Here is a 26,803-nt window from a genome sequence, read left to right as displayed (position 1 = left end):
GCCGGGCTGACCGCACCCCGTGAAGCTGGGGATGGGGCGTGCTCCCAGCAGGCGTGAGGCTCCCGCACTCGCAGCCCCGGGCAGGGGTCCCCACGGCCCTGGTGTGGGCTGGCTCCAAGTATGGTGAGGCTGGGGTGTGGCTCAGGCACTGGGGTGCAGCCCTCAGCTCTGCTGCCAGAGGCCGCGCGGAGCCCCTGCCCCACCTCGCAGCTGCTCTCAGGGAGCCGTGGCCCTCGCACCGCCTGGGGAGTGGGCTTCAGGTGCAAAGTGGAAAAGGCCTAGCGGCAGAGGGAACTGTGTGCACAAGGATGGGGAGGTCCTGAAGGGCCCGGCTCCCTGAGAACCGACGGCCTGTGGTGGGGGAACCACGGGGCAGCCGAGGCCAGGCTGCCGGCAGGGGCCACGCTTGGGGCCGCCTCGGGTGCTGTGGCTTTGGGGCTGCACAAAGCCCAGGAGCTGACTCTGGCGGTGTCATCCCGGCTGTCTCAGGACCCCTCCACCAGTGGCCTTGGGAAGTCGCCCTCCAAGACTGACCTCCCATACTGCAGTCAGTCTTGGAGGGGGCCACCAGCCTGTGCCCCGGGTCATGACTGGCATGTTCCTCCCAGGCTGACACCCAGGAGTGGGAGGGTGAAGATCCCGGCCAGCCTGATGCCCCTCCACGGAGCCCCTGCCAGCGTGGCCTGGAAGTTCTCCTAGGGACGGACTCTGGGCCCCCAGCGGTGTCCCGAGTTGGCAGAGTGGGCCTCCCTGCTAGCATTGGGGCCCAGAGCGGGGCACCATGACAGGCGTCCTGGGGGATAGCGTGGACTCAGGCCTGCCCAGCTGGCCTCCCTCACCTCCCCTTTGTCCTCCCAGGCTGCAGGGGACACACCCACCACCCCAAAGCACCCTAAGGACAGCCGAGAGAACTTCTTCCCTACAGCTGTGGCCCCTGCAGCCCCCGACCCCACGCCGACGGACACCCCGCAGCGGCCCAGCGATAGCCACACCAAGCCTCGTCCTGCGCAGGCTGCCGCCCCGGCTGTTGTCACCTGTCCTCCCTCGGCGTCAGGCTCTACCCCAGACCCGTCCAAGGATCCCGGGCCCCCACGGCCACACAGGCCCGAGGCCACCCCCAGCATGTCCTCTTCGGGCCCAGGTGAGTCCCATCCCCTTCACCTGGTGGTGAGGCCCGGCTGGGCCAGAGCAGGGCCCAGACCCCGTTGCCAGCCAGCGGCAAGTCCTGCTCGTTGCATGGAGAGTGTGGGCGCCTCCAGCCTGGTGATCCCTGAGAAGCTGTCTCCACCCCACCCCACCCTCACGGCACCCACCTCACCATGTTTCTCCTCCCACGAGGATTCAGGAGTGGGGAGGGGGTCCTGACCCCAGTGCACACGAGACCTCTCAGGCCTGTGAGCAGTCCTGGGTGCCTGCTGGGCTGTGGGGCAGACCTGCCCAGCCCCTGCGCCCCCGGGGCGAGGCAGACGGAAGCCGGCCAGGCTGAGGCGGGGGCTGTGGAAGGATGGGGCTGGGGGCTCTGCCGGCAGGAGGGAGCCCCAGTTCCTTCCAAATCTAGATGCCACTGGGAATGGGAACGGCAGCCCACGGGCGGGGGCAGCCAGCAGACCAGGGAGGGCAGACGCTTCAGGACAAACACACACACGCGCACACACCCTGCGCCTCTCCCTCCCTGCTCCGCGGACCCGGGGCCGGGCTCCCACCTGCCCGCACATCCCTGCTCGTCCCCGAAGGCCAGGCTCACCTGTCCACCAGGAGCCATCGACGTGGAGGGCCACAGCTGGGGTGCTACTGTCCGCCATGCAGGCTCGGCCATGTCATTTCCTGACCCATCTGAACAAGGGGACAGTCAGCCCTAGCAGGAGTGCCTGGCCGGAGCCAGACCTGGAAGCCCGGTTAGCCGTGACCAGGAGCGCTGCTCCCACAGGCTGCTGTGCCCAGATGGAGACTGAGGGCCCAGGCCCCCAACCTCATGGGTCCCTAGTTTGCTGTGAAGGTGGGGAAGTGCAGGGACCCTCTACCCAGCCAGTCAGAGCAGTGCTGACCACGGCCTGAGACGGTCACCTCCCCTGAGGTAGCCCCTGCAGCCGAGTGTTTAGGGAGGAGCCTCTGAGGCCGAAGGGCCACAGGTGCGGCTCCACCCAGTGGGCTGGGCGTCCCCTCCTCTCTGCTGTCCCATGTGTCTCGCTGTCCACACCCAGCAGAGCAACGGTGGCAGACGGTGAGCACGGCCCTACAGGCGGGTTCTGCTGGGGGTGACTTCACAGGGCGGCGGCAATGACCGTCCACGGCCTGGGGAAGCCACTCACTCCACGAAGACCTGGCTGTCGTCCCTTGGCCTGTCGCCGCCCCCGCCTGACTCCTGCCCCAGAGGATCAGAACTTCGGGGGCGTCAGGCCATCAGCTGGTCCCCTGGGCACTCTCAGGTTGTTGGTGGCCTCAGGTTCTCGCCAGCTGTTGGCTAGAGGCCTCAGTTCCTCCACTGTGCGTCCCCCAAGAGGGGCCCTGACACTGCCCATCGCTGCCCCCGTCTGCTCACCTCCCTGTCTCCTTGGGTGTCTGCCCGCCACAGGCCGGGACCGGATTTCCTGCTGACGGTGCCTGGCCCATGAGTGATTGAGGGTCCCTCTTGCTGAGGTGGTCAGGGCTCCAGGGGTGGGGAGTGGGGGATCCAGGCCGTGGGACCAGCTGGGTCAGGAGTCAGGGCAGGGAGCACCTCTCTGTGCAGGGTGCCGCCCGCCGGACGGGGTTGAGGGGGCCACAGTGCCGGCCTCATGCCAGTCGAGAAGCCAGGGAGAGTCTGAGCCTGGGTCAGGGGCGCCTCCAGGACCCTGGGCCTTGGGGACTCAGCGGCCAGGCTGTGAGTTTACCTAGAGAGCAGGGAGAGTTACCCCGATGGCTCAGGATTCCAGCCCGTCCCCCTGCTTCCACAGAGCCTGAGGCCTGGGGGCTCGGGGAGCCCCAGATAGCTCTTCCCTGAAGGCTGAGGCATCAGGCAGGTCCCCTCCCCGTTGGTACCCCCACCACCCCGCCGTGGTCCTCCTCACAGGGCCGCCTGGCCTAGGAAGCACCTCTCCACGTGCTTGAGTCTCTGCTGGACTTCCCTGCCTCGAGTGTCCCTCCTCCTCTGGCCACCCATCAAGAAGGGAGGCCAGACCGTGCCCTGGGGGCAGGAGGGACTGATACCTGCCCCCTGAGGGCAGACTTCGCTTCCTGCCAGCCTGGCCTGTAGACTGCTCGCAGCAAGGTAGCCCCCTGCCCGCTCCCCTAACCCAAGCAGCCGCTCCAGGTCGCTCGGCCAGGCCCTCAGTGTTGGGCCCAGCCAGGCAGGGCTTTGCCACCTATGGAAGGCCCTGGACCAGGCAGCCACCGGGCCTGCATCGCATCGTGGGTGCGTGCCCGGTGCAGTGACCCATTCCTGCCGCGGGGCCACAGGATTCCTGCTGCTCCACCTGCTCTGCGGGGCCCAGGAGGGCAGCTCTGGAGCCTCCGAGGGGCTCATCCCTGCCTGTGGCAGCATGTGGAGCTGGACCCTGGGAACGAAGAGGCTGTGACCCTGACTGCCGGGCAGTCAGAACCGAGAAGGGAGGGCGTGGCTCGCGGCCAGGCAGCAGGGCAGGTGCTGTCCTCCAGGACTGGAGCCAACAGGCAGGAGGCCCATCTGTCCCCCTGCCCAGCCAGGGAGGGGCCAGTGTCACCGCAAGTGGGGAGCGGCTGGGTGTTGGGGTCATGGCCGGCGTGGCAGGAGAGTCTGGGCCTCAAGGGGAAGGAGGAGGAATGGGAGTGCAAAGAGGCCGGACGTGGCCAGGGGCCCTGGGGGCAGGCGCCCCTGTGCCAACTGACCACCTGGCACCACGGAGGCTGCTTCACAGCCCCCTCCTCACACCTGGAAGGTGTGGCCTGGCAGGAGGGCGCCAGGCCCGCCACCGCTCCATCTACTTTGTCCTTAGCTGGACTGTTCGGTTCCAGTGGCCACTCCTGTGAGCTGGGGTGGGGCCCCCGCTGTGTCAGGTTCATAGCATGTCCACAGGGGTGAGCGGTTTCCTGCTGGTAGCAGCCTGGCCCCACCCGGGCGATTGTTCCAGCGGAGCCCCTGCGCGGCCATGGTGGAGGTGGAGGCCCCTATCCCAAGGGTGGGGGGTGTGTCACCCATAGCCGTGCTGTGTCTCCACAGAGGAAGAAGAGCTGGCAGGAGGGGCAGAGGGCACGGGCTTCCTGCCCCAGGAGCCGCGGTGCAGCGAGCAGGTGAAGACGGCCCCCGAGGGCCCTCCAGCAGAGCCGCACTGCTGGCCAGCAGAGGCGGTCCCCCGGACAGGCGCTGAGCCCACCTGCAGCCAGGGTAAGGCCAGTCGGGAGCAGCCCATCACGGCCCCCAGGGCCAGCAGTCAGCGGGTGCTTCTCGACAGAGGGGCCTGGAGTGGGCCTGGGGGTGAGGTAGACAAGAAAGGCAGGCCAGGCAGGGAAGGCCTGGCTGGAGAGCTTCCTCGGGGGAGGGAAGGGCCCGAGACCCCCCACTCCCGCCTCACAGAGGGGAATAGCTCGGGAGGTGCTGAGCCCAGGCCAAGGTGGCCTAGCCGAGAGGGAGGGGTGCCTGTGCCCAGATGGGTCCATGGGAGGGGCAGGCGTGGGGCGGGGAGGAGGCAGGGGTGGGCAGAGGGCCGGCCGGGTTGGGCGGAGCCAGATGGGCATCCATGTCATGTCTGTGTCCGTGTCTGTGTCTGAGTCACAGCCCGTTCCCACCAGCCGCCTCAACCAGCCAGGCCCCTCGGGGACTCCTCAGGGCTGGGGCCTCTCGCAGACCCCACTCAGGACAGCAGGGCTTGGTGCCAGCCCGAGGGAGTCGGGCATGGGGGCTGAGTGAGCCCCGCTCCTTTTAAAGCCATGGAGCAGCGGAAGAATGTGGACACCAGCCAGGCTGCGGCTCCCGGAGGCTGCCAGCCCACACTGCTGCCTCCCAGCTCCGGCTCATCCTGAGGCGCGAGGGGAAAGTGGATGCTGGCTGAGTGGCCGGCTCTGAGCCCTAGCATCCTCCCTGTGGCGGGAATGACCAATAGAATGTGTGTCCTAGTGATCTCAGGTGGCCTCGGCCCGCAGCCGCTCGAAGCAGGGTTTTGGTTGCCGGCCAGTGAGAGCGCTGAACCCTAGCCACTAGGCCAGTGGTTAGTGACAAGGCCCTGGCCCTTCGGCTTTGCAGAAAAGAATCCCCATAAAGACGGAAAGTAGTGAAACAAGTAAAGTGTTTATTGGGAGGAAAAAGTGCACAGTACACGTGGATAGACACACAGGTGGGCTCAGAGAGAGAGTGGCGCCCTCCTGCTAGTTTGAATCACATGGGGCACTTCTTCCGGGTTTCCTTTGGCCAATCATCTCGATTTGCCTGCTTCCAAGTCCGTATCTGGTGTATCTCAGGACCCTCCCCTGTGTGCGTGCCTCTCTTAGCCAAGATGGATTCTAGGGAAGAGACCTAGATGGGTAGTGAGCATCACTCCCCTTTTGACCTCCAAGGAGCTTTCTAGTCAGGAAGGTCTCTTTGACTTGAGAATGAGGAATATGTGGCCTGTATTCCTCATCTGGGCAGGGCCCAGCCTCCTTTCTCAATTGTCCTGCTATTTTCATCTCGGAGTATCTGTCCACGGGGAGCGAACTCCAGCTGTTCGCCCTGGGGGCTCGTCTATCTCCTGCCTCACTAGGATGGTCTGAGAGCTCACATGCATGCCTGGGAGGTGCAGGGCTTGCCCGTGTCCCAGCCCTGGGCACCCAGTGAACACTGTGCTTTTGGGGGTGCCCCACAGCCCAGAGCCAGAGCCAGGCCCTCGGGGAGGCAGAGAGACAGGAGGAGGCCTGGGAGCCTGGCAACCAGCACAGGCCTAAAGAGAGAGGGTAGGGCGGTCTGACGCTGCCAGAGGAGGTGTCTTGGTGGCTCTGTGGTGCAGGGTTTGCGGGGGATGAGCCCCAAGCAAGGGAGGGGCAGGCAGGCCCGGGAGGCCGAGAGCCCGGCTCAGTCCACTGGGTCCACCCCACAGCTGCCAGCTCCAAGGTGCCCAGTGGTGGGAGTGCCCAGCCACCCGAGGGCCACCCGGGCAAGGCTGAGCCCAGCCGGGCCAAATCACGCCTCCTGCCCAACATGCCAAAGCTGGTCATCCCCTCGGCCACCACCAAGTTCCCCCCTGAGATCACCGTCACGCCGCCCACCCCGACCCTGCTCTCGCCCAAAGGCAGCATCTCAGAGGAGACCAAACAGAAGCTGAAGGTGACTGCAGGTCCTGGGTGGGACACAGGGCTGGGGGTGGGGGGTGGGGTGGTGGTGCCAGGCTGCCACTGACCACTGCCTCACCCGGTCTGTGCAGTCAGCCATCCTGTCTGCCCAGTCGGCTGCCAACGTGAGGAAGGAGAGCCTGTGCCAGCCGGCCCTGGAGGTCCTGGAGACATCGAGCCAGGAGTCCTCGCTGGAGAGCGAGACAGATGAGGACGATGACTACATGGACATCTGAGGGCCACTCCCCACGCACCACCACCTCCACCACCCCCCCACGCCCCGCCCGGTGGGGCGTCCCGACCACAGGGCCACAGGCCACAGGAGCCCAGCAGGGCCCGCCTCCTTTTTTATGAAGTGATTTTCTTTGTAAACGTGACCGCCCCCAGCCAGGCGGCCTCATCCACCCTCCACGGGCTCTGTCTGGGTCACGGCAGCGGAGGGTCCTTTTTTGGTTGCTTTTCTAATAAAGATGGAACAGTCGTCTTGGCCTCTTTGTCCCCTGGGGTGGCGATCCCTGTCCAGGCTTTCTGGGCCTTCCTCCCCCAGGCCAGGTCAGGGCCTGACCCACAGGCACCCGGGGAGCAGGCGGGAGCCACACAGGGCAGACGCTCCCGGGAGAGACAGCAGCCGGGCCTGGAAGGAGCACAGGGGTGAGGGCACGTCCCTCCAGAGTCCGGGTCAGGAGGGTCCCAGCCGTGCTGAGGAGGTGGCTTGCACCCCAATGTGATGGGCACCCTGGGGAGGGGCCTGAGGCAGGGGGTGGCGCTGACGTCCCACCATACTCACCTTCTGACAGGACCAGCCACATGAGCCGGGGGGCTCGGTGCGAGATACAAACGTGGGGCCCCAGCAGAGTGATGTTGGCCCCACCATCCCAGCTCCAAGCCCGTCTGTTCTGTGGGAGCACCTGCCCTTCACAGTGTCAAGCCCTTCCGTGCCGTGGAGGCCCAGCCGCCAGCCCCACAGCTGGGGGCCGGTCCCGCTCTGGGGGCCTTCTCTGAAAGGCGTTCTGTCCGGGGAGGGGACAGAGACCCTTCTTGCTGTGCTGTGCCCCTCGTGGGCTGGACGCTGTGCCCCCACCCCCCACTGCCTGGGAAGAAAGGCCCAAGAGGCTGGACACTGCAGGGTCCCCAGCCCAGGCCCGGCAGAGCCATGTGGGAACCCAGGGCGCTGAACTGGCACTGACTCAGGCCCTTCTCAAGGCCGCAGGGCCTGAGGGGACCGGCAGTTACTCAGCTGAGCCCCCTGGGCCCCCACGCTGCACTCCTGGCTTCTGGCTCAGGCTGGGGAGAGGAGGTGGCCACCTTCCTTCCCCCCGTCCACAGACCCCCTTCCTGGGAGCAGCCTAGCCATCTCCCAGGGCCCTTCCTGGCTGGGGCGCAGGACACCTCGGTCCCTCCCCAGGAGCTTCCTTCCCTAAGCTGTGCTCTGGGCCCGAGCGAGTCCCAGCACCGGCCCCCAGGCTGGCCGGGGACCTCAGTGCCCACACCCAGGGCACCTGCCCACAGAAGTGCTCTGAACAACCAGTAATCCACTTGGGACTTCTGGTTCCAACTCCCGCGGCTGGCTCCCGACACCTGTGGCAGCCCAGCTCTCTGGAGCAGCTGCGAGGCGGCGGTGACCGGGGAACAAGGCTGGCCGACCTCCGCGGCCAAGGCCGGTCATGTGGCCAAAGCCTGTGCCCCGCCACCGTCAGTTCCCTGAGGGGCCCAGGACCCTGTCTCCTTCAGACGTCTTGAGAAACCGCCACTGTCTGCCTGTCCAGACCCCGGGCCCAGGTGGCAGAGCCCAAGTGAGTCCTAGGCCTGGGTTCCCCCCATACCCTGACCTTGGAGGCTCCCAGAAGATGCCTCTCCCGGTGACCTAACCGCCCCCTCCCTGTCTGGGCCTCAGTCTCCTCACCTGCACCAATAGGAGGAAGGTATACAAAGAAGAGATTATGTAAATATCGAGAGTGAAAGGGTAGGGGCGGGTGGGGCTGGGCGGCTCCTTTCCTGGTCCCCAGCCCAAGGCGGAAGCACGTCTGGAGCCCTCAGACTGACCCAGGGGCCCAGAGAGCCAGGCCAAGGGGAGACCGGGGTCCTGGCCTCAGCTCCCACCCCACCCCCAGGGTTAATTTGCCTGAGGCTAGGCCCCTCCCTCCTCCTTCCCCTCTCCCTCTCTCCCTTTCCCTCCCCCTCTCCCCCTTCACCTCCTGCCTCCTCCTCCTCCCCAACTCTCCCTTCCCCTCCTCCTTCCCCCTTCCCCTCCTCCCTCCAAAAGGGATTCCCACGGAGCTGTGTCTGACAGCTCCCACCCTTCCTGAGAGGGAGCCCTCCCCCAGCGCCCACACAGCCGGCCTGCAGCAGGCACCAGCAGGAAGTCACTTGCTCCCTTACCCCACCCGGCTGTGGGGAGGAACTGGGACCCCCTGCTCCCTGCAGGGAAGCTGAGGTGCCAGGCTTGTGGCCTGGGACCCGAGGGGCTGGAATCCTGGGATTGCAAGGACAACCCTGCCTCATCCCCACTGCAGCATCCCATCCCCTTTAGGAGCCTGGCCTGGCTCCCCAGAGCAGGCTCCGGGGTGGGATCCAGGGTCTGAGCTGCAGCTTCCGGACATCCGGCTTCAGGACGTGGGCCTTCTCCCCGAGTCGCGGGCCAAGGGCCAGGAATGTGCTAACTGGGCAAGTAGGGCGCATAGGACACCTGTGGACTTTGAGAGGGGACCCGGGTGAGGCGGGGCGGCAGCGTGGGGCGGGGCCAGGGCGTGGGGAGTGAGCCGCCGCCACCTCCCAGCCACTGCTGCGCTGGCTGCAGACACAGGCAGGCACCATGAAGCTGTCTCTCCTGCCCTGGACCCTGCTGCTGCTGGTGACAGCCCCCGACCCAGGCCCCTGGCCTGCAGCAGGTACGCCCCCACGCTGCCCTTTTGTCCCCCGTCTGTCTGTCCATCTGCCCGCTGTAGTCAGACCCGGGGCAGAACTTCCCTGGGCTCAGCCTCTGTCCATCCGTCGGGCCATCTGTGACCATACTAGGGGTGCTAAGAAGAAATTCTGGGGAGCCCAGGGTCAAGGGGCTGCTGGCAGGGATGGGGGTGTCTGGGCCATGCCTACCCTAAGCTTGCTGGGAGCCAGAAGGCGGTGGCGGGCTGGGAGGGAGGTGGCCAGGGTGTGGTGAGCTCTGGAGAGCCCTTGGCCTGCACCTCAAGCGCCGATGGAGGTTGTGTTTGTGCATGGAAGAGCCCCCAGCCCCACTGGGCCCCCTGCCTGGCCAGAGGCAGGATTCTGGGTCCTTCTCAGGGTGGGCTGAACCTGAGAAAGTCTAGGGGAAGGCCACGCACTCCAGAGCCGGGACCCTGGCCCCCGGGCTGGGCTGGGCTGGGCTGTGCTGAGCTGGTATTTGCCAGCTCCCCGGCCTATCTCCCATCTCAGGGAAGCACCAACACCCTCCGTCCACTTATCTCACTTACAGTCATCACTGGGCCTCCTTCCCCACCCCCTCAAGCTATCACAGTCTTGGTCAATACATATTTATTGAGTGCCAGGCCCTGTGCTGGGTGAAGTAGGGCCCGTAGTGGTGGCTCAGGCCCAAGCCTGGCCCTTGACCAGCCCCTTTGGGGAATGGCAGGGAAGGGCCAGATGGGACGTGGGCCTGCACCCCACCCCAGTCTCCACCCTCCAATCTGCACAGCCAGGCCAGCTCCAGGGCGATGGGTGCCCACAGCCCCCCACCAAACCACCCTGTCCCCTCTCCTGGCCTGGCTGGGTCCTCTGCTGGAACTGTCCCTCCTCTCCCCTAAACGAAGGGGAGAACCCCTGGCCTTCTCCCCAGAGGGTGGGGCCGTAACCGGTGAGCCTGCACTGCCCAGCGGAGTGAGATGCGGCAAACTCAGCCTGGGTGCGAGCCCCTAGTGGGCCTCCACTGGGACTCTTAGTAGCCATATCCCAGACCCCAGATCGGCCAAGCCAGCGTGGTTCTTCTCCAGGCTGCCGGTCCATTGATGCTTTAGGAGTGGAGACAGGTCCCCGGCCCATGTCAAGGGGTCAGGCACGTGTAGCCATCTGAGGACGCCGTCAGGTACCGGACTTGGTAGCTGAGGGTCAGTCTGCCCAGGGGCTCCTCCCAAAAAGTTTTATGTCTGGACACATTTCCCCAAATCTCCCCTCATTCTAGCCAGTCATTCAGGCCAACTGGACTAAGAGTTACCCCACCCCACGGGCCCTATGGGTTTCCACTGGGTCCACGTGGTGGTCAGTGCAATTCCTGGCCAACTTTCTCCTGGGGATGCTTCTAACAGGCTCGAGGGGGAAAGAGATGTGGGCCCTGTACATGGGGTGGCCAGGCTGGGCACTCAGGGCCCTCTCCTCCAGGTGCCCAGGGGAGCTGCTCCTACCGTTGTGGAGTCCAGGATGGGCCGTGCTCCTGCCACCCGACCTGCTTCGGCCTGGCCAGCTGCTGCTCGGACATTCGGGACTTCTGCCTGGAGATCTTGCCCTACTCGGGCTCCATCATGGGTGGCAAGGATTTTGTGATACAGCATCTCAACTGGTCCAACCCCACTGACAGCGTGATCTGCAGGTGGGAGGCCCGAGGGCTCTGTGCACGCTGGGGCTCAGACCCACTGGCTGGTTGGGTGGGGCCCCCGGGACAGAGGACTGGGACGGCTGGCCAGATGGCTTCCCCAGGGAGGAGGCTGGGAGCCTCAGAGAGGTCAGCCCACGCTGGCCCAGCCTCTCCTGCCTCCTCCACACTCACAGCTTTAAGGAGAGCATCCAGACCCGCGGCTTCGTGGACTCCTCGGGACGAGTGCACTGTGTGTCACCCTTGCTCTATGAGACCGGCCGCATCCCCTTCACGCTCTCCATGGACAATGGCCGCTCCTTCCCACGCTCAGGCACCTGGCTGGCTGGTGAGACCCAACATGCTGGTCCAGACTGGAGGCACCAGGCCGCACCCTCCCGGGCCCAGGCCCCTCACAGGGACTTTCCGTGGCGCTAATCTATGCACACCTGGCCCACCTGCTCTGGGTGAACCTGTCCCTCTGGAGGCCCGCCCGACTCCCTGGGTGCAGGCTCCCCAAGCTCCTTTCCCCACCGCTGGCACCCATGCAGGAGTTCCAGCCCAGAGGGAGTGTGGCTCGGCCAGCCAGGGGAGGGGAGCAGCCAGGTGGAGGACAGAGGCCTGGGCATGGGTGGGGGCAGGGCCCTGCCTCTCCCAGTTCCTGCCCTTTCCTGCCGCCAGGGGGAGAGCATCGCTCCCGAGGGACTGCTGTGCTTTGTCCTTGGGAGGTCCCCACAGCTCTAAGAGCCCCGGGCCTCCTCCCCTGGACCCCCTGGGCCCTGGGCCTTCACTCACCCCTCACCCCCGCCCCCTGCCCGCTGCCCAGTGCACCCCAGCAAAGTGTCAGAGTCCGAAAAGAGCCAGCTGGTGAACGAGACCCGCTGGCAGTACTACGGCACCGCCAGCACCCAGGGTAACCTCACCCTGACCTGGAACACCTTGGCTCTGCCCACAAACTCCATCACCGTAGAGCTATGGGGCTACGAGGAGACAGGTGAGGCCAGCAGAGTAACCCTAGGCTGCCTCTGTGGGGCTTGGTGGGGTCAGGAGTTTGGGGCTTGCAGAGATGGGAGAAAGGGGATTCCAGGTGGGGGGAATCCAGGTGGGGATTTCTAGTGGGAAGAGTGCAGGCAAGAAAGGGGAACTGGCTGGAGCAGCACAGGGAAGCTGGGGAGCCCTGGCTGTTTGGGTACCAGCTCTAGGAGGAGTTGTGGCCATTCTCCGCTCCTGGATACAAGGCTTATCCTGGAAACAGAAAAGGCTTGCTCTGCCCCATCCTCTCTGAGCCCCTGGATGGCTGGCTGGCCCTGGGCCTGGCTCCCTCCCCAAACAGGGCAGGGCCTCCTATGGTGGTCATCTGTCTACCCTTCTGTCCATCTACCAGGCTGCTCTGAGCACCAAAGACCGGCACCCCACCCCCCCCACCCCATGCCTCGGGGTTCCTCGGACTCGGACAGCCCCGGGGGCTGACAAGGCCTTCTCTCCCCCAGGGAAGCCGTACTCCCGGGAGTGGACGGCAGCGTGGTCATACCTGTACTCCTTGGCCACAAGCATCACCAACTCCGGCTCCTTCACCTTCACACCAAAACCTGCACCTCAAGACTACCAGAGGTGGAAAGTGGGTGCCCTTCGCATTGTCAACAGCAAACACCACGCAGGGGAGAAGTAAGGGCCGCCCTGCAGCAGATGGGCTGGGGCCTGTCTGCCTGCTGCCCCCACGCTAGATGGGGAGCCAGGGCCGAGGGCAGGAAGGGTGGTCCCTAGTGTGCATGTGTCCCCATAGGGACGTGCACGCACTCTGGAGCAACGAGCACGCGCTAGCCTGGCACCTGGGCGATGACTTCCGGGCAGACCCTGTGGCCTGGGCCCGAGCTCAGTGCCTGGCCTGGGAGGAGCTGGAGGACCAGCTGCCCAACTTCCTGGAGGAGGTGCCCGACTGCCCCTGCACCCTGGCCCAGGCCCAGGCTGACTCTGGCCGCTTCCAAGTGAGCCCCCACCCCAGTCAGGGCCCAGGAGGGAGCGAGGGGACAGGCGGGGCCAGCTGCCCCAACTAGGCACACGGCTGTGCCGTCCAAGGCAGTGCAGGGGGAGGCAGGTAGAGACCTGGGAGGTAAGGCTGGGGTCTGAGGGCCCAGGGCCCCAGAGGGGTTGGCTCCCAGGGAGGGGATGACAGAGCGCAAAGCCAGTGCAGGGGACAGCAACCAGCCGCTCTGCAGGCAGACTACGGCTGTGACATCGAGCACGGCAGCGTGTGCACCTATCACCCAGGGGCTGTGCACTGCGTTCGCTCCGTGCAAGCCAGGTGAGCACGGAGACGGTGGGCAGGGTGCGGGGTGGGGGCTGGGGGCAGGGTGCCAAGGCGGCCCTGACCTGTGTCCCCAGCCCCCTATATGGCTCAGGCCAGCAGTGCTGCTACACGGCGGCGGGCACACAGCTCCTGACAGCCGACTCCACCAGTGGCAGCACCCCAGACCGTGGCCACGACTGGGGCGCACCCCCATACCGCGTGCCGCCCCGTGTGCCGGGCCTCTCCCACTGGATCTACGACGTCATCAGCTTCTACTATTGCTGCCTCTGGGCGCCCGAGTGCTCCCGCTACATGCAGAGGCGGCCCTCCAGCGACTGCCACAGCTACCAGCCCCCGCGCCTGGGTGGGTGCTGCCTGGGCAGGTGCTGGCCAGGGCGAGGCCCCAGGCAGGGCGGGGCCAGGGCAACCTGCCTGACCCTCCGCTCTCCACAGCCTCCGCTTTCGGGGACCCGCACTTTGTCACCTTCGATGGCACCAACTTCACATTCAACGGACGCGGCGAGTATGTGCTGCTGGAGGCCTCTGGGACTGACCTGAGGTTGCAGGCGCGGGCCCAGACCAGGATGACGCCCGAGGGTGAGGCTGGACCCTGGGGCTCTGGGTGGCTCAGGGTCATTCCTGGGGAGGGGGAGGCTGAGCCGAGTGGACCCCATTTTGCACCCATCATCCCAGGCTCTCAGGACCGAGGCACAGGGCTGACTGCTGTGGCTGTCCAGGAGGGCAACTCAGATGTGGTAGAGGTCCGGCTGAGGGATGGGGCGGGGGCCCTGCAGGTGCTGCTGAACCAGGAGGTGCTCAGCTTCAAGGAGCAAAGCTGGATGGACCTGAAGGGTGAGTGGGATGGTGGGGGCCCCACTCCCCTGCCCTCCCCGCTGGGGCCTCCACACCTCTCTCTGGCCCTGGCAGAAAGCAGGCGGTGTCCAGGACGCAGATGGGGAGGTGGAGTCAGGGCGTGAGGGCCGACAGGCAACCCCCACGCACGGCCCTGGTATGGGGGCCCCCTCTAGGGCCTGGGCACCTCAGATCCACCACCCGGGGTGGTGGAGTGTCATAGCAGGCTGGGCCCTGGGGACACCCTCCCTTGCCCCTGAGCCCATGGGTGCCGGCCCATGCATCCCGGGGCTCTGGGGTCACGGCAAGATGCCCACAGGGGCGGCCCTGACCCCAGCTCCCCCTGTGTCCAGGCATGTTCCTGTCAGTAGCTGCTGGGGACAGAGTATCAGTCATGCTGTCATCAGGGGCCGGCCTGGAGGTCAGCGTCCAGGGTCCGTTCCTGAGTGTGGCGGTCCTGCTGCCCGATAAGTTCCTGACCCACACACGAGGCCTCCTTGGGACACTCAATGACAACCCCTCAGACGACTTCACCCTGCGCAGCGGCCAGGTCCTGCCCCCCAGTGCCAGTTCCCGAGAACTGTTCCAGTTTGGGGCTGACTGTGAGTGACCACAGGCTGGAGGGGAGGGGGCACCATGCTGGGGGGTGCTCAGTGGAGGTGTGTGTGTGGGAGCCCCCAGGCCTTCCCACCAGCCAGGCCTGCTGCTGTCTCCCTAGGGGCTGTGGAGAACGCCTCCTCCCTGCTCACCTACGACTCCAAGTTCCTCGTGGAAAATTTCCTGCTCCAGCCCAAGCATGACCCCGGTTTCCTGCCCCTCTTCCCCGAGGAGACCACCTCCAGCCCCAGCCTGGAGAGTGAGGCGGCCAAACTGTGTGGGGACAACAATTTCTGCAACTTCGACGTGGCGGCCACCGGGAGCCTGAGCGTGGGCAACGCCACGCTGTTGGTCCACAGGCAGCACCTGCTTCGCGCGCAGAGCCTGCAGCCCGGTGAGGGCGGTGGTGGGTGAGGGCGGCGGGCACTGGGTGCTGGGACACGGCCCCCCAGGCTGGTGGCTGTGGTCAGCAGCTCAGGCCTGTCGTCTGTGCCCCACCCCTGCCCCAGTGGTGTCCTGTGGCTGGCTGCCTCCGCCCTCCAACGGGCACAAGGAGGGCATGAGGTACCTGGTGGGCTCCACTGTCCACTTCCACTGCGACAGCGGCTACAGCCTGGCCGGGGCCGAGGCCAGCACCTGCCAGACTGATGGCACCTGGTCCCAACCCACCCCGACTTGCCAGCGAGGTGAGGATGCCCCGCCCACCTACCGGCCCCTCCCACCAGCTCTCGGCCTGCCCCCAGCATTGCCCCGCCCACGCGCCCGCCCCGCTTACGTGCCCTGCACGTGTGCGCCCACCCACGCCTTACGCCCTGCCGCCTCTCTAGGACGGAGCTACGCGGTGCTGCTGGGCGTCATCTTTGGAGGCCTGGCGGTGGTGGCCCTCGTCGCGCTCGTCTACGTGCTCCTATGCCGCAGGAAGAGCAACACGTGAGACCCCCGCCCTCCCAGACCCCCGTCTGCCCCTCCTAGGCTCTGTGCCCCTCCTAGGCTCTCCTGGCGTCCCGGGGCGCGGGTGGGACCACCGGGCCTGCTCTAGACCCAGCCTCTGTTGCAGGGCCGTCTGGGGTTCGCAACCCTGAGGGAAGCACGCTTGTCCGGCGGCCAAGGGCACACAGGACCTCCCCGGGGCCAAAGACCAGCCTCCCAAACTCCCAAGAACGTGCACCCCAGTACTTGGATCCACAAATCCCTACCACCATACACCTGGGACACGGACACCTGAACCTGAGCTTTTAAAGCCCGGTGCCCTGCTCTGTCACCAAAGACCCGGACCTTGAGCGGTCACTGTGGAGTTCCCGAGGCTTTGTTCCCCACATACCCCTCTTAATTCCCCAGGCCCGAGACTCCGTACCCTTGAATTCTGAGGCCTGTCTCCCGAGCCCTAATACTCCAGCACCTGATATTCAAAGGCCGGTACCAGTACCTCAGATCCCTTGCCCATGATGCTGATTCCCAGTATACTGAGTCGTGGTGCCCCAACAGGGGGCCCCAGGGCCGAGCTGCCTTGATTCCCAGACCCTGGGCCTGGCCTGAGACTGTAGGTGGGTCCAGACTTGGGTGTGGAGAGTCACCCTCTAAGCTCCAGGCTTGTAATTCTAAGTCTCTGGAACATCTCCTGAAACACCCCTCCCTGCCTGTTGGGGGAGAAAACAAGCCTTTGGTGCTCCTTCCCTGGTGTCCTCATGCTCGTGCTGCACCTCGGTTCCGGGGAGTCCCACGGTTGCCCTGTGTGGTCCACAGCACCCAGAGCAACCTGGGTCTGAGGGCTTCGTCCACCGGCAGGTCACCTGGGACCGGTCTCTCCCCAGCCTCTGTCTCTCCATCTGTAAAGTGGGATCTAGAACAATGACCACGTTGTGGCGGGGAGGGGAAGCGTTCTCCATGGGGTGCTACGCTGGGCACTCAAGAGAAGGGACAGGGCTGGGCGGCCCACCCTCCCCCAATGTAGGGAGCAAGCAAGCTGGCAGCCTGGCCCTGGGCCCCCCACCCTGCCCTGTCACAGCCCCAGAGGCAGTCTGGTAATGCGATGCCCAACTGGTCCCGGTCCCTGAGCCCTTTGCCCAGGAGTGTCCAGAAGCTAGTACAGGGCCCAGGCGTCATGCCATCACTGCCCCGTTTGTAGCAAGGGTGCTGAATGGGGGCTGTGGGCAGGCCTGGGCAGGGTAGGATGGGGTCAGATTTGCATCATAGGTGTTAGATGGAGAAAGCACCCGGGAGTGTGGGGTTGGAGGTTGGTGCCCCCTGGCCAGGGCGGGCAGCTCTGCCTGAGAGGAGTGAGGGGCAGGGGGTTGCCCACGAGATCTGGAGCCCTGGTTGGGAGGCTGAGTGAAGCCCCTTCACCGCAGCACCAAGAGTGGCCACGTGGGGGCAGCAGAGGGTAAGAACAGTGGAGGCGGAGGCTACACAGGGACCCAGGCCATCAGGGAGAGCAGTGCAGTTGGGCCAGCAGGCTTGTGGTCACAACCCCGGCCAAGGTTCATGCAGACCCACCTCTTCGTCTCCCTCATCTGGGGGGGTGACCTCGAGTCGTCCCCCAGTCTCAGAGGTTGCATGGGTTACTCAAGGTCGTCCAGCTGGCACTGACCACTTGGATCGGAGGCCAGGCCTCCCTACCTCCTCAGCCTCACCTTTGGCAGAGGGGTGAGCAGGGGCAGCGGCAGATCCCGTCTGCAGGGATTCCTGGAGTGTGCACAGTGGGGCACATTTGAACAGAGCTAAGACGAGATTGGGGGGCTGGGAGTCCTGGGGGTGGTGCTGAGGAGACTCTGGTGGAGGCGGATGGGGTCAGTGCTTCTTGTCCTTCCAGACCCCACCCACCTCCCCCCAACCTCTGGGCTTCCAGCTCAGGACAGGGGGGCTGAGGGCCCACCCTTTGGCCCCTGGGCAGGTACTTTCCTCTCTGCAGATGAGGTAAGGCAGGGCTGGCCTCCCACCAACCTGAGCCCCAGTGCCTCCTTGCCGAGCCAGGCCGGGCCAGGCCCTTGACGGTGGGTGAGGGTCAGGTTCCTGGTCAGAGCAGGAGGGCAGGGGCAGCATCACTGCTCCCAGACTGGCCTCAGAGGTGTGATTGGTCAGAGAGCTTTCCAGGTAGAGGAACAGCCTGGGCAAAGGCTCAGAGGATGGGCAGTGCACTCAGGTCTGAGGAGTAACGTGGAGGGCAGCAGTAGAGGTGCCTCCCCTGCCAGGCTTCATCCTGAAAGTAAAGCATGGCCTCCCTCAGGCCCCCTACCCTACTCTTGTCCCTCTAAGGTAGGCCCTGGAGCTGCCCTGGCAGGAGAAGGGCTACATCGTGGCCCTGGCCCCAGACGTCAGGCCTTCCCAGTGCCAGGGGCCGGCCAGGCTGGGAAGTCCCAACACCTGGCAGGGGTTTCCCCAGGGACCCGTCGGGAGTCTGGGGTGCTGCAGGGCCTGTGTGAGGGCACAAGATCCCAGAGCTGGGCAGAGACTCCCTAGAAACATCAACGGTAGGCACCCTGGCCTCAGAGAGGTGGTCTCCCCAAACCACAGCCCCAGGGAGTGACGGCACCAGAACCCAGCGGCCAGTCCCCTGTCCCTTGTACTAGTTGGGATTTTGAGGACAGTAATCCAGGGACTTGGAAATGCAGGTAATGAGAGAGCTGGGAAGTGAAATAGGAGCCAGCGAGGGACAAAGGGTGGGGGAGGCCAAGGAGCCAGGCCAGGTCCCCAAGAAAGAGAACATGCGGTTGTGTGGGGCCCTCACCACAGAGGCAGTTGCCCCACCAACAGAGGCCTCTAGCCTCCCGAGGAGGGGAAGCACCACTTCCCCTCCAGCCTCCCACTTGGGCCTCCTGTTGGCTGAACAGTGGGAAGGGGCTGATGTGGGGGGAAGGGACCAATGTGGGGAGTAGGGACCCCTCTGCCAGGCTGCTTCCTCCCACAAAGCCCCAGGTGACCGAGTCCCTGCCCCGGGCCAGGCCTCTGCTGGGAGACCCCTGTCCCCATGGTCCATGCTGCTCTGGAGGAGGGTGTGATCGGTGTAGTGCATTGTGGGAGCAGGAGGCCAGGTGGGTGCTTCTTGGAGGAGTCTGGTTCCAGCTGAATTTCAGAGGACAGAAGCCATTAGAGAAGTGAGGCCCAGTAGGTACTCTGCAGCCACACAGGCCGGGTGCCCTTCCGAAAGCACTGGACTACACTCCCCAGCACCCTTTGCAGTCGGTGCAGTCATGTGCCTGGTTTCTAGCAGGAGGGGGTGGGGCAGTTCCAGGGCTGGTCCTTAACACCTCCACAGGCAACCCCCTGCAGGCCCTTCCCCCTGCTCCCGATGTTGCACAGGTGACTGGAAGCCATGCCAACCTAGGTCCCTAGCATGTGGAAGGATCTCCCCATCCCCACCTGTTCACCCATCCAGTACTGCTTTGGGAACAAAAAATAAACTTCCCTTGTGAGTAAGCCATAGTACATTTTGGGGTCTATGTGTTGCAGCAATTGGTCCCCTGAGCTATACACAACAGGCAGAGATGTGAAAAGATGGCCTTATGTTTTTCATCAGTGTTGAAGATAAATACTATGTGCAAAAGGTTTTAAAAAATTCAGTGGATCTTCCAATGTTCATAGCAGCATTATTCACGATAGCCAAAAGGTGGAGGCAACTTAAGTGTCCATCAACAGGTGAATGGATAATCACATGTGGTCTGTCTGTACAATGGAATAGTATCGGGTCATAAAAAGGAAGGATATTCTGACCACTGCTACAACATGGATGAACCTTGAGGACATTATACTGAGTGAAATAAGCCAGACACAAAAGGACAAATACAGCATGATTCCATTTACATGAGGTCCCTAGAGCAAATTCATAGAGACAGAGGGTAGAATAGAGGTTGCCAGGGGCTGTGGAGGGGAAATGGGGAGCTGTTGTTTTTGGCAAGTTCCCTGACCAGGGATTGAACCCGGGCCGTGGCAGTGAAAGCACCAAATTCTAACTCCCAGACCACCAGGGAACTCCTGGGATCTGTCAATTAATGGGGACAGTTTCAGTTTGGGAACATGAAAAGGTCGAGAGGGGTGGTGGTGATGGTTGTGCAACCATGTGAATGTACTTAATGCCACTGTGCTGGACCCTTAGAAATGGTTAAGACGGTAAAGTTTTTGTTATTTGTTTTATTTTTTTAATTTATTTATATGTTTTTGCCTGCGTTGGGTGTTCATTGCTGCGCACGGGCTTTCTGTAGTTGCGGCGAGCGGGAGCTACTCTTCATTGTGGTGCGCGGGCCTCTCATTGCGGTGGCTTCTCTTGTTATGGAGCACGGGCTCTAGGCACGTGGGCTTCAGTAGTTGTGGCACATGGGCTTAGTAGTTGTGGCACGCAGGCTGTAGAGCACAGGCTCAGTAGTTGTGGCGCATGGGCTTAGTTGCTCCACAGCATGTGGGATCTTCCCAGACCAGGGCTCGAACCCGTGTCCCCTGCATTGGCAGGCAGATTCTTAACCACTGACCCACCAGGGGAGTCCTGTGTTATTTGTATTTTACTACAATTAGAAAATTTTAAAACTCAAACAGAGGAATTTACTTAGTCATTCCCCAGGTGGTGGACAGTCTTGCTTCTTCAAACGCTGTTGTGCTTGGTAAGTAAGTTCAGGTTCACCTGTAGGGGAAATTCACACAAGATGATGGGCTGGGGTTTTTGTTTTTGTTTTTTTAATTTATTTATATTATTTATTTTTGGCTGTGTTGAGTCTTTGTTGCTGCACCCTGGCTTTCTCTAGTTGTGGCGAGCCAGGGCTTCTCATTGCGGTGGCTTCTCTGGTTGTGGAGCATGGGCTCTAGACACGCGGGCTCAGTAGTTGTGGCTCACGGACTCTAGAGCGCAGGCTCAGTAGTTGTGGCGCATGGGCCTAGTTGCTCCACGGCATGTGGGATCTTCCCAGACCAGGGCTTGAACCCGTGTCCCCTGCATTGGCTGGCAGATTCCTAACCACTGCGCCACCGGGGAAGTCTGATGGGCTGGTTAAACGACACATTTGTTTTCCTCCTAGAGTTGTACCCGCTGACACTCACCACCAACCTACGCGATTGCCAGGCCCCCTACACCCTCATCAGCGTAAGGAGCCTTCAGATTTTTTGCTCTTTGTCAGTTAGTGAAACACACTGTGGGGCCTCCGTCAGGCTGACAGGCATTCCCAGAATTCCCTTCCCAATGTGTTTTGGGTTAGGACCACAAGAGAGATTCCTGTGCAGGATTGGGAGGGCGGAAGGGAATTGGCAACCTCTTTTGTAAGTCACACTCCTTGTGGCGCGCCTGCTGACCCAGCTCATCAAGCACCAGCGGAATCCAGGCAACTACTCCACCTCCTCCCAGTCCACCCTCAGTCCATTCTCCTGGGTCAGGTGTGTGACAAAGCAGTCCAGCTGCTACAAGAAACCTTCGTCGCCCTTGGCAACAAGAAGGGATGTGGGCTTCAGGCCATCCTCGTGGGCTCCAGTCAGCTCTGGATCCTCCCTCCACTTTCCATGCATCTTCCCTCCTGACTCTGCCTCATGGACCTCAGGCTGCAGCATCCCATGGGAGACAGTAGCCTTACAGGGACCCCTTGCCCAGTTCCCATGGTGTGGGCCCTGCTGCTTTGATGGAACTCTGCTAAATAAAGTATAAGTGTAAGCAAGAGAGTGCACTGCTCAGGGTACAGCTTGTGAGCATGCCCAGTGAACCACCACTCTGGTCACCCCTAACATTTTCTCTATCAGACACTGTCCTCTCCCTCCTCCTCAGGTCAACCACCAATTTCTCACCCCATAGGCGAGTTCTGCCTGGTTTGTCCTTCACACAGGTGGAATCCTAGAGTTTTTCTGAGTATTATTTCAGCTAATGAATTTGTTTATCCATTTCCCTGTTGAGGCGCTTTGGGGTGGTTTTCAGTTTGGAGCTATAATGGCTAGTGCTGTAAACATTCTTGTATGTGTCTTTTTTTTTTTTTTTTTTTTTTTGCGGTACGCGGGCCTCTCACTGCTGTGGCCTCTCCCGTTGCGGAGCACAGGCTCCGGACGCGCAGGCTCACAGGCCATGGCTCACGGGCCCAGCCGCTCCGCGGCATGTGGGATCTTCCCGGACCGGGGCACGAACCCGTGTCCCCTGCATCGGCAGGCGGACTCTCTGCGCCACCAGGGAAGCCCGTATGTGTCTTTTGATGCACAGATGTGTTACCGAACCAAACGTGGGTCTGCTCGCCTTCATGCAGTAAAGCCAATCTACTGACACCAAGTTGTGCTGAAGGAAAGTGCAGCGTTTATTGCAAGACCAAGCAAGGAGTCTAGGTAGCTAATGCTCAGAAGGCCCGAACTCCCTGACGGCTTTCAGGGAAAGGTTTTATTTTATTATTAATTCATTTATTTATTTGGCTGCACCAGGTTTTAGTTGCAGTTTGCCAGCTCCTTAGTTGCAGCACGTGGACTCCTTAATTGTGGCATGCAGACTCTTAGTTGCAGCATGCATGTGGGATCTAGTTCCCTGACCAGGGATTGAACCTGGGTCCCCTGCATTGGGAGTGTGGATTCTTATCCACTGCGCCACCAGGGAAGTCCCTCAGGGAAAGGTTTTAAAGACAGGGTGAGGGAGGGAGGTTTCAGGGTGCGTGGTCAGGTCGTGGACATTTTTCTCATGGGTTGGTGGTGAGGTAATTGGGAGTCAACATCGTCATCCTTCTGGTTCCAACTGGTCTGGGGTCTATGTGCTAGTGGGCAGCATGCAGTTAACTTCTTCCACCTGGTGGGGGTTTTAGTATCTGCGAAATGGCTCAAAGGACATAGCTCAGAATATTATTTGTAGCCCTTGAGGAGTAACCGAAGGTCCTTGACTTTGTTTAATGGCTAAACTATTATTATTTTGTCTTGCTTGGCTATTCTCCTTTCTTTCTGTATTTGTCACTTCTCTGATTAAATGTATTCTCAGAAACTCAGGGAAGGCCTTGGAGACTAAAGTTTTTCTATAGACAGAGAGGCAGGTGGAGGACATTGGAAGGAGCAGGGTCTATTCCAGGAAGGCCCCATAGGGTCCTGGTCAGTTACAGACATATGCATTTATATTGGGTAAGTTCCTAGGAGTAGCATTGCTGGGCATGAGGTAGGAGTGTGGTAGTTTTAGTAGGTAATATTGGTTTTCCAAAGTAGTTTTACCAGTTGATGTTCCCACCTGCAGCGAATGGCAATTCCATTTTGCCATATATTTTTATTTTTTAAAAAAACAACCGCTGTATTTGTACTTTGTTTATAGAAGTGGAATGTTAGTGTGGGATCTTAGTTCCCCAACCAGGGGTCAAATCCATACCCCCTGCAGTGGAAGTGTGGAGTCTTAACCACTGGACTGCAAGGGAAGTCCCCATTTTGCCGTATTTTTGCCAACACTTGGCATTGTTGGTCTGTTGGATTTTGGCTGTTCTGATGGGTATATGGTGGTAGCATATTGTGGATTTATTTTGCTTTTTTTTTTTGACAACTAGTGAAGCTGTGCATTTCTTTGTATGTTCATTGGCCATCCAGAGCTCCTCTTTTATGAGATGTGTTCACGTCTTTTGCCCATTTTCCGTCAGGTTATCTATCTAGAGCTCTCTAATTGATTTTTAGGAGTTCTTTATTCTGGGTAAGAGTTTATTGTCAGATATAAGCACTGCAGATACTCTCGTATTCCATGGGTTGCCTTTTCACTATTTTAATGTCTTCTGTTGAACAGAAGTTCTTAATTTTTCTATAGGTCAGTTTATCCATTTTTTTCTTTTACAGTTAGTACTTTTTGTGTCCTGTTTAAGAAACACGTGCCTTCTCCCAAGTCACAAAGCTGTTCTGTATTTTCCTATAAAAGTAGTATTGTGTGATATTTCATAATTAGATCTGCCAACCATCTGGAATGATTTTTGTGCATGGTGTGAGGTAGGAGTCAGGATACACATTTTTCATCTGGCTGTCTGATTGACTTAGCACTGTTTATTGAAACAGCATTCTTTTCCCATTGCACTGCCGTGTCTCCTCTGTCAAAGGTCAGGTGACTTTCTGTTCTGTCCCATTGCCCAGTTTATTTTTAAAATTTTATTTATTTATTTTTGGCCGCATTGGGTTTTCCTTGCTGCGTGGGCTTTCTCTAGTTACGGTGAGCAGGGGCTACTCTTCTTTGCAGTAAGCGGGCATCTCATTGTGGTTGCTTCTCTTGTTGCGGAACATGGGCTCTAGGCACACGGGCTTAAGTAGTTGTGGCACGTGGGCTCAATAGTTGTGGCTCGCGGGCTCTAGAGCACAGGCTCAGTAGTTGTGACGCACGGGCTTAGTTGCTCCATGGCAGGTGGGATCCTCCTGGACCAGGGATCGAACCTGTGTCCCCTGCATTGGCAGGTGGATTCTTAAACACTGCACCACCAGGGAAGCCCTGCCCAGTTTATTTTTGCACCAATACCAAATTGCCTTAATTACCATAGCTTGTTCATGACATCTGGTAATGTGAGTCCTCCTTTATGTTCTTTTTTTTTTTTAATTGGCCATATCTTTCCTTTTTTTTAATATTTTATTTTTATTTATTTATTTGGCTGCACTGGGTCTTAGTTGCAGCATGCGGGATCTTTGTTGTGGCATGCGGGATCTTTTTCTTCAGCTGCAGCACATGGGATCTTTAGTTGTGGCATGCGGGATCTAGTTCCCTGACCAGGGATCAAACCCAGGCCTCTTGTATTGGAAGCTTGGAGTCTTAACCACTGGACCACCAGGGAGGTCCCTCTCCTTCATGTTCTTCCTCAAGATTGCCTGGGCTAGTCCTGGTCCTTGGTGTTTCCATATGAATTTTAGAATCAGCTTGCCAATTTCCACACACACACACATACACACACACAAACCTGTGAGGATTTTTATTAGGATTGCATTGGATTTATAGGTGAATGTGGGGAGAATTGGCATCTTCACAGCACTAAGCCTTCTAGTCCGTGAATGTAGTATAATCCTCCATTTATTCGTTTTCTTCAAATTCTTCGGTTATATTTTGCAGTGTTCAGTGTAGAGGTCTTGCCTACTTGTTAGTTTTACTTCTAGGCGTGGATTTTTTTTTTAATGCTATTGTAACTGATTTCAGTTCAAAAAAGTGTTTTCTATTTGTGAATGATGTAGAAATATCATTGATTTTTGTATATTTTCCTTGATTCCAGTGATCTTGTTCAGTTGACTTAATTCTAACAGTTAAGTATCTACAAATATTGACAGTTTTATGTCCTCCTTTCCAATTATACCTTTTGTTCTTTTTTCTCACCTTATTGCCCTGGCAAGGACTTCTCTTTCAGTACGGAAAGGAAATGATGAAAGCTAGCAATGCATGTTTCCATCTCAAAAGGAATTGGTCTCAATCTCAAAAGGAAGGCTTGTATGTTTTACCATGAAGTATGATGTTTACTGTAGGGTTTTGTGGCCGCAACTTATAAAATGAAGGAAGTTTTCTCCTATTTCTAGTTACTGAGAATTTTTATTGTGAAAGTTGGCAGATTTTATCAAATGCTTTTCTGCATTTATTGAGATGGTGAATGATTTTTCTTCTTTATTCTATTAGCATGTTAATACAGTGAATTGCATTGCTTGTTTTTGTAATGTTCAACCAATCACGCATTCCCAGAATAAACCCAGATTGGTAGTGATGAATTTCTATATATGAATTTGGCTTGCTCAGATTTCATTTAGGAATCTTGCATCTGTGCATGAATGAAATCACCCTCTACTTTTCTTTCATGAAGTTTCTTTGTCAGGTTTTGTTCTCAGGATTATGCTGGCCTTATTAAAAGTTGGGCAGTGTTTTCTCTGTTCTGTTCTCAGGAAGAGTTAGTGTAAGACTGGTGTTTTTTGTTGCATCAGTGTTTGGAAGCGTTCACAGAGGAAGCCTTTGGGCTGGAGCCGTTTGCTTTGTCCCTGTGGATCTCATTGTTTTTTTCATTGGCGCATTTATCAGTGAGGTTGAGCAATTCTTTATATGTTGAAATGGCGATTTGTAGTTCTCTTTCTGTGGTCTAATGAGTCATATCCCCGTGCATCTTTCTAATGGATACTTGGTCTTTGATATTAAATATTAAAGTAACCAGCCCCAGATCACGTACTGAAACTGTCTTTCCACACGGTTTTCATTGGTCTTTTGAAATATTTTTCACATCAAAATTTAAAATTTTTATGTGTTCAAATTTCTTTTCTTTTTTTTTTTTTTAATTTTTTGGCCACGCTGCATGGCATGTGGGATCTTAGTTCTCCGACCAAGGATCAAACCTGCCCCCTGCATTGGAAGGGCAGAGTCTTAACCACTGAACTGCCAGGGAAGTCCCAATTTATCCTTTCCTTAGTATGGCTTCTTTTTTTTTTTTAATTAATTAATTTAGGCTGCGCCAGGTCTTAGTTGTGGCACGTGGGATCTTTAGTTGCCTCACGCGAACTCTTAGTTGCAGCAAGCAGGATCTAGTTCCCTGACCAGGGATCGAACCCAGGCCCCCTGCATTGGGAGTGTGGAGTCTTACCCACTGGACCACCAGGAAAGTCCCTTTAATGTGGCTTCTTGATTTTATGTCATGCCTAAAAAAGGACTTCCCTACTCTAAGAACATAAATAAAATTTTTTTCTCCCATTTTTTTACAGTATTTGTATGGTTTCATTTTTAACTCTTAAATCTTTGGTCCAACTGGCATTTAATTTGGTATAAATAAAAGGCCGGGGTCCCACTTTACTGTTTTCCAGGTGGCTACCCACTTGTTCTAATACTGATTGTCAGCAGTTCATCTTTTTCCTGCTGCTTTGAAATGCTCTTTCAGCAGACAAAATCCCCATATATTTGCATTTCTTTGTGAACTTTGTGTTGTGGTTGGTTGATTTCTGAGGTTTATTCATATGCTGTTTTAACCTACTGTATGTTTACAGTGTGTTTTTCAATCTGATGGCTTGGTTTACTTGAGTTTTTTGGTTTGTTTCACAAAAGCACTGATGCAATTCAATGAGGAAAATGAATGTCTTTGTAATAAATGATTCTGGACTGGCTGCCCAAGCATTTATTTTAGTTTTCCCAATAAGATTCATCTCGAATTAATTTCTGTATATGGTATGAGGTAGGGGTCAAGACTCATTTTCTCCATCTGTCTCCCCAGTTTCCACCTCTGGCACTTACTCCACAGGGCCCTGGGAGCTTCAGTACATCAGTACTCTCATTGTAAGATGGGCCTCTTCATAGCTCCCTTTCATTAGGGAGAATTACGTGAATTAATACATGTAAAGCAATAGAGTAGCACCTAGCCGTGGTGTGTCCAACAGATGTTACT

General features: G+C 59.1%; 2 protein-coding genes across 8 annotated transcripts in view; both read left to right on the top strand.

Annotated features, from left to right (window-relative positions):
• Nucleotides 1-6,736, top strand: part of CABIN1 (calcineurin binding protein 1) — a 98,194-nt gene extending 91,458 nt beyond the window's left edge. For 6 of the 7 annotated variants that reach the window (XM_027088701.1, XM_027088699.1, XM_027088698.1 and 3 more), the window contains 4 exons: nt 859-1,141; nt 4,175-4,339; nt 6,024-6,250; nt 6,348-6,736. In XM_027088701.1, coding sequence (XP_026944502.1) covers nt 859-1,141; nt 4,175-4,339; nt 6,024-6,250; nt 6,348-6,491 — 819 coding nt within the window. In that variant the 3' untranslated portion in view covers nt 6,492-6,736. The remainder of the gene's footprint in view (nt 1-858; nt 1,142-4,174; nt 4,340-6,023; nt 6,251-6,347) is intronic. The other variant, XM_027088700.1, reaches the window with a different exon arrangement.
• A 2,331-nt stretch (nt 6,737-9,067) lies between these two features.
• Nucleotides 9,068-19,152, top strand: SUSD2 (sushi domain containing 2). Its single transcript, XM_027088708.1, has 15 exons — nt 9,068-9,143; nt 10,606-10,813; nt 10,993-11,144; nt 11,622-11,789; nt 12,286-12,460; nt 12,579-12,780; nt 13,012-13,097; nt 13,178-13,446; nt 13,536-13,679; nt 13,776-13,934; nt 14,288-14,536; nt 14,653-14,925; nt 15,041-15,217; nt 15,359-15,461; nt 15,589-19,152. The coding sequence occupies exons 1-15, from the start codon at nt 9,068-9,070 to the stop codon at nt 15,611-15,613; spliced, it is 2,466 nt and encodes an 821-aa protein (XP_026944509.1). The 3' UTR covers nt 15,614-19,152.
• Nucleotides 19,153-26,803: the final 7,651 nt, after the last annotated feature.

This window comes from Aethalodelphis obliquidens, unplaced genomic scaffold (genome assembly GCF_003676395.1).
Source record: "Aethalodelphis obliquidens isolate GAN/ISIS:26980383/991018 unplaced genomic scaffold, ASM367639v1 scaffold63, whole genome shotgun sequence".
NCBI classification, from domain to species: Eukaryota; Metazoa; Chordata; class Mammalia; order Artiodactyla; family Delphinidae; genus Aethalodelphis; species Aethalodelphis obliquidens.
Note: the sequence above shows the minus strand (reverse complement) of the source record. Positions and strands in the feature narration are given on the sequence as shown.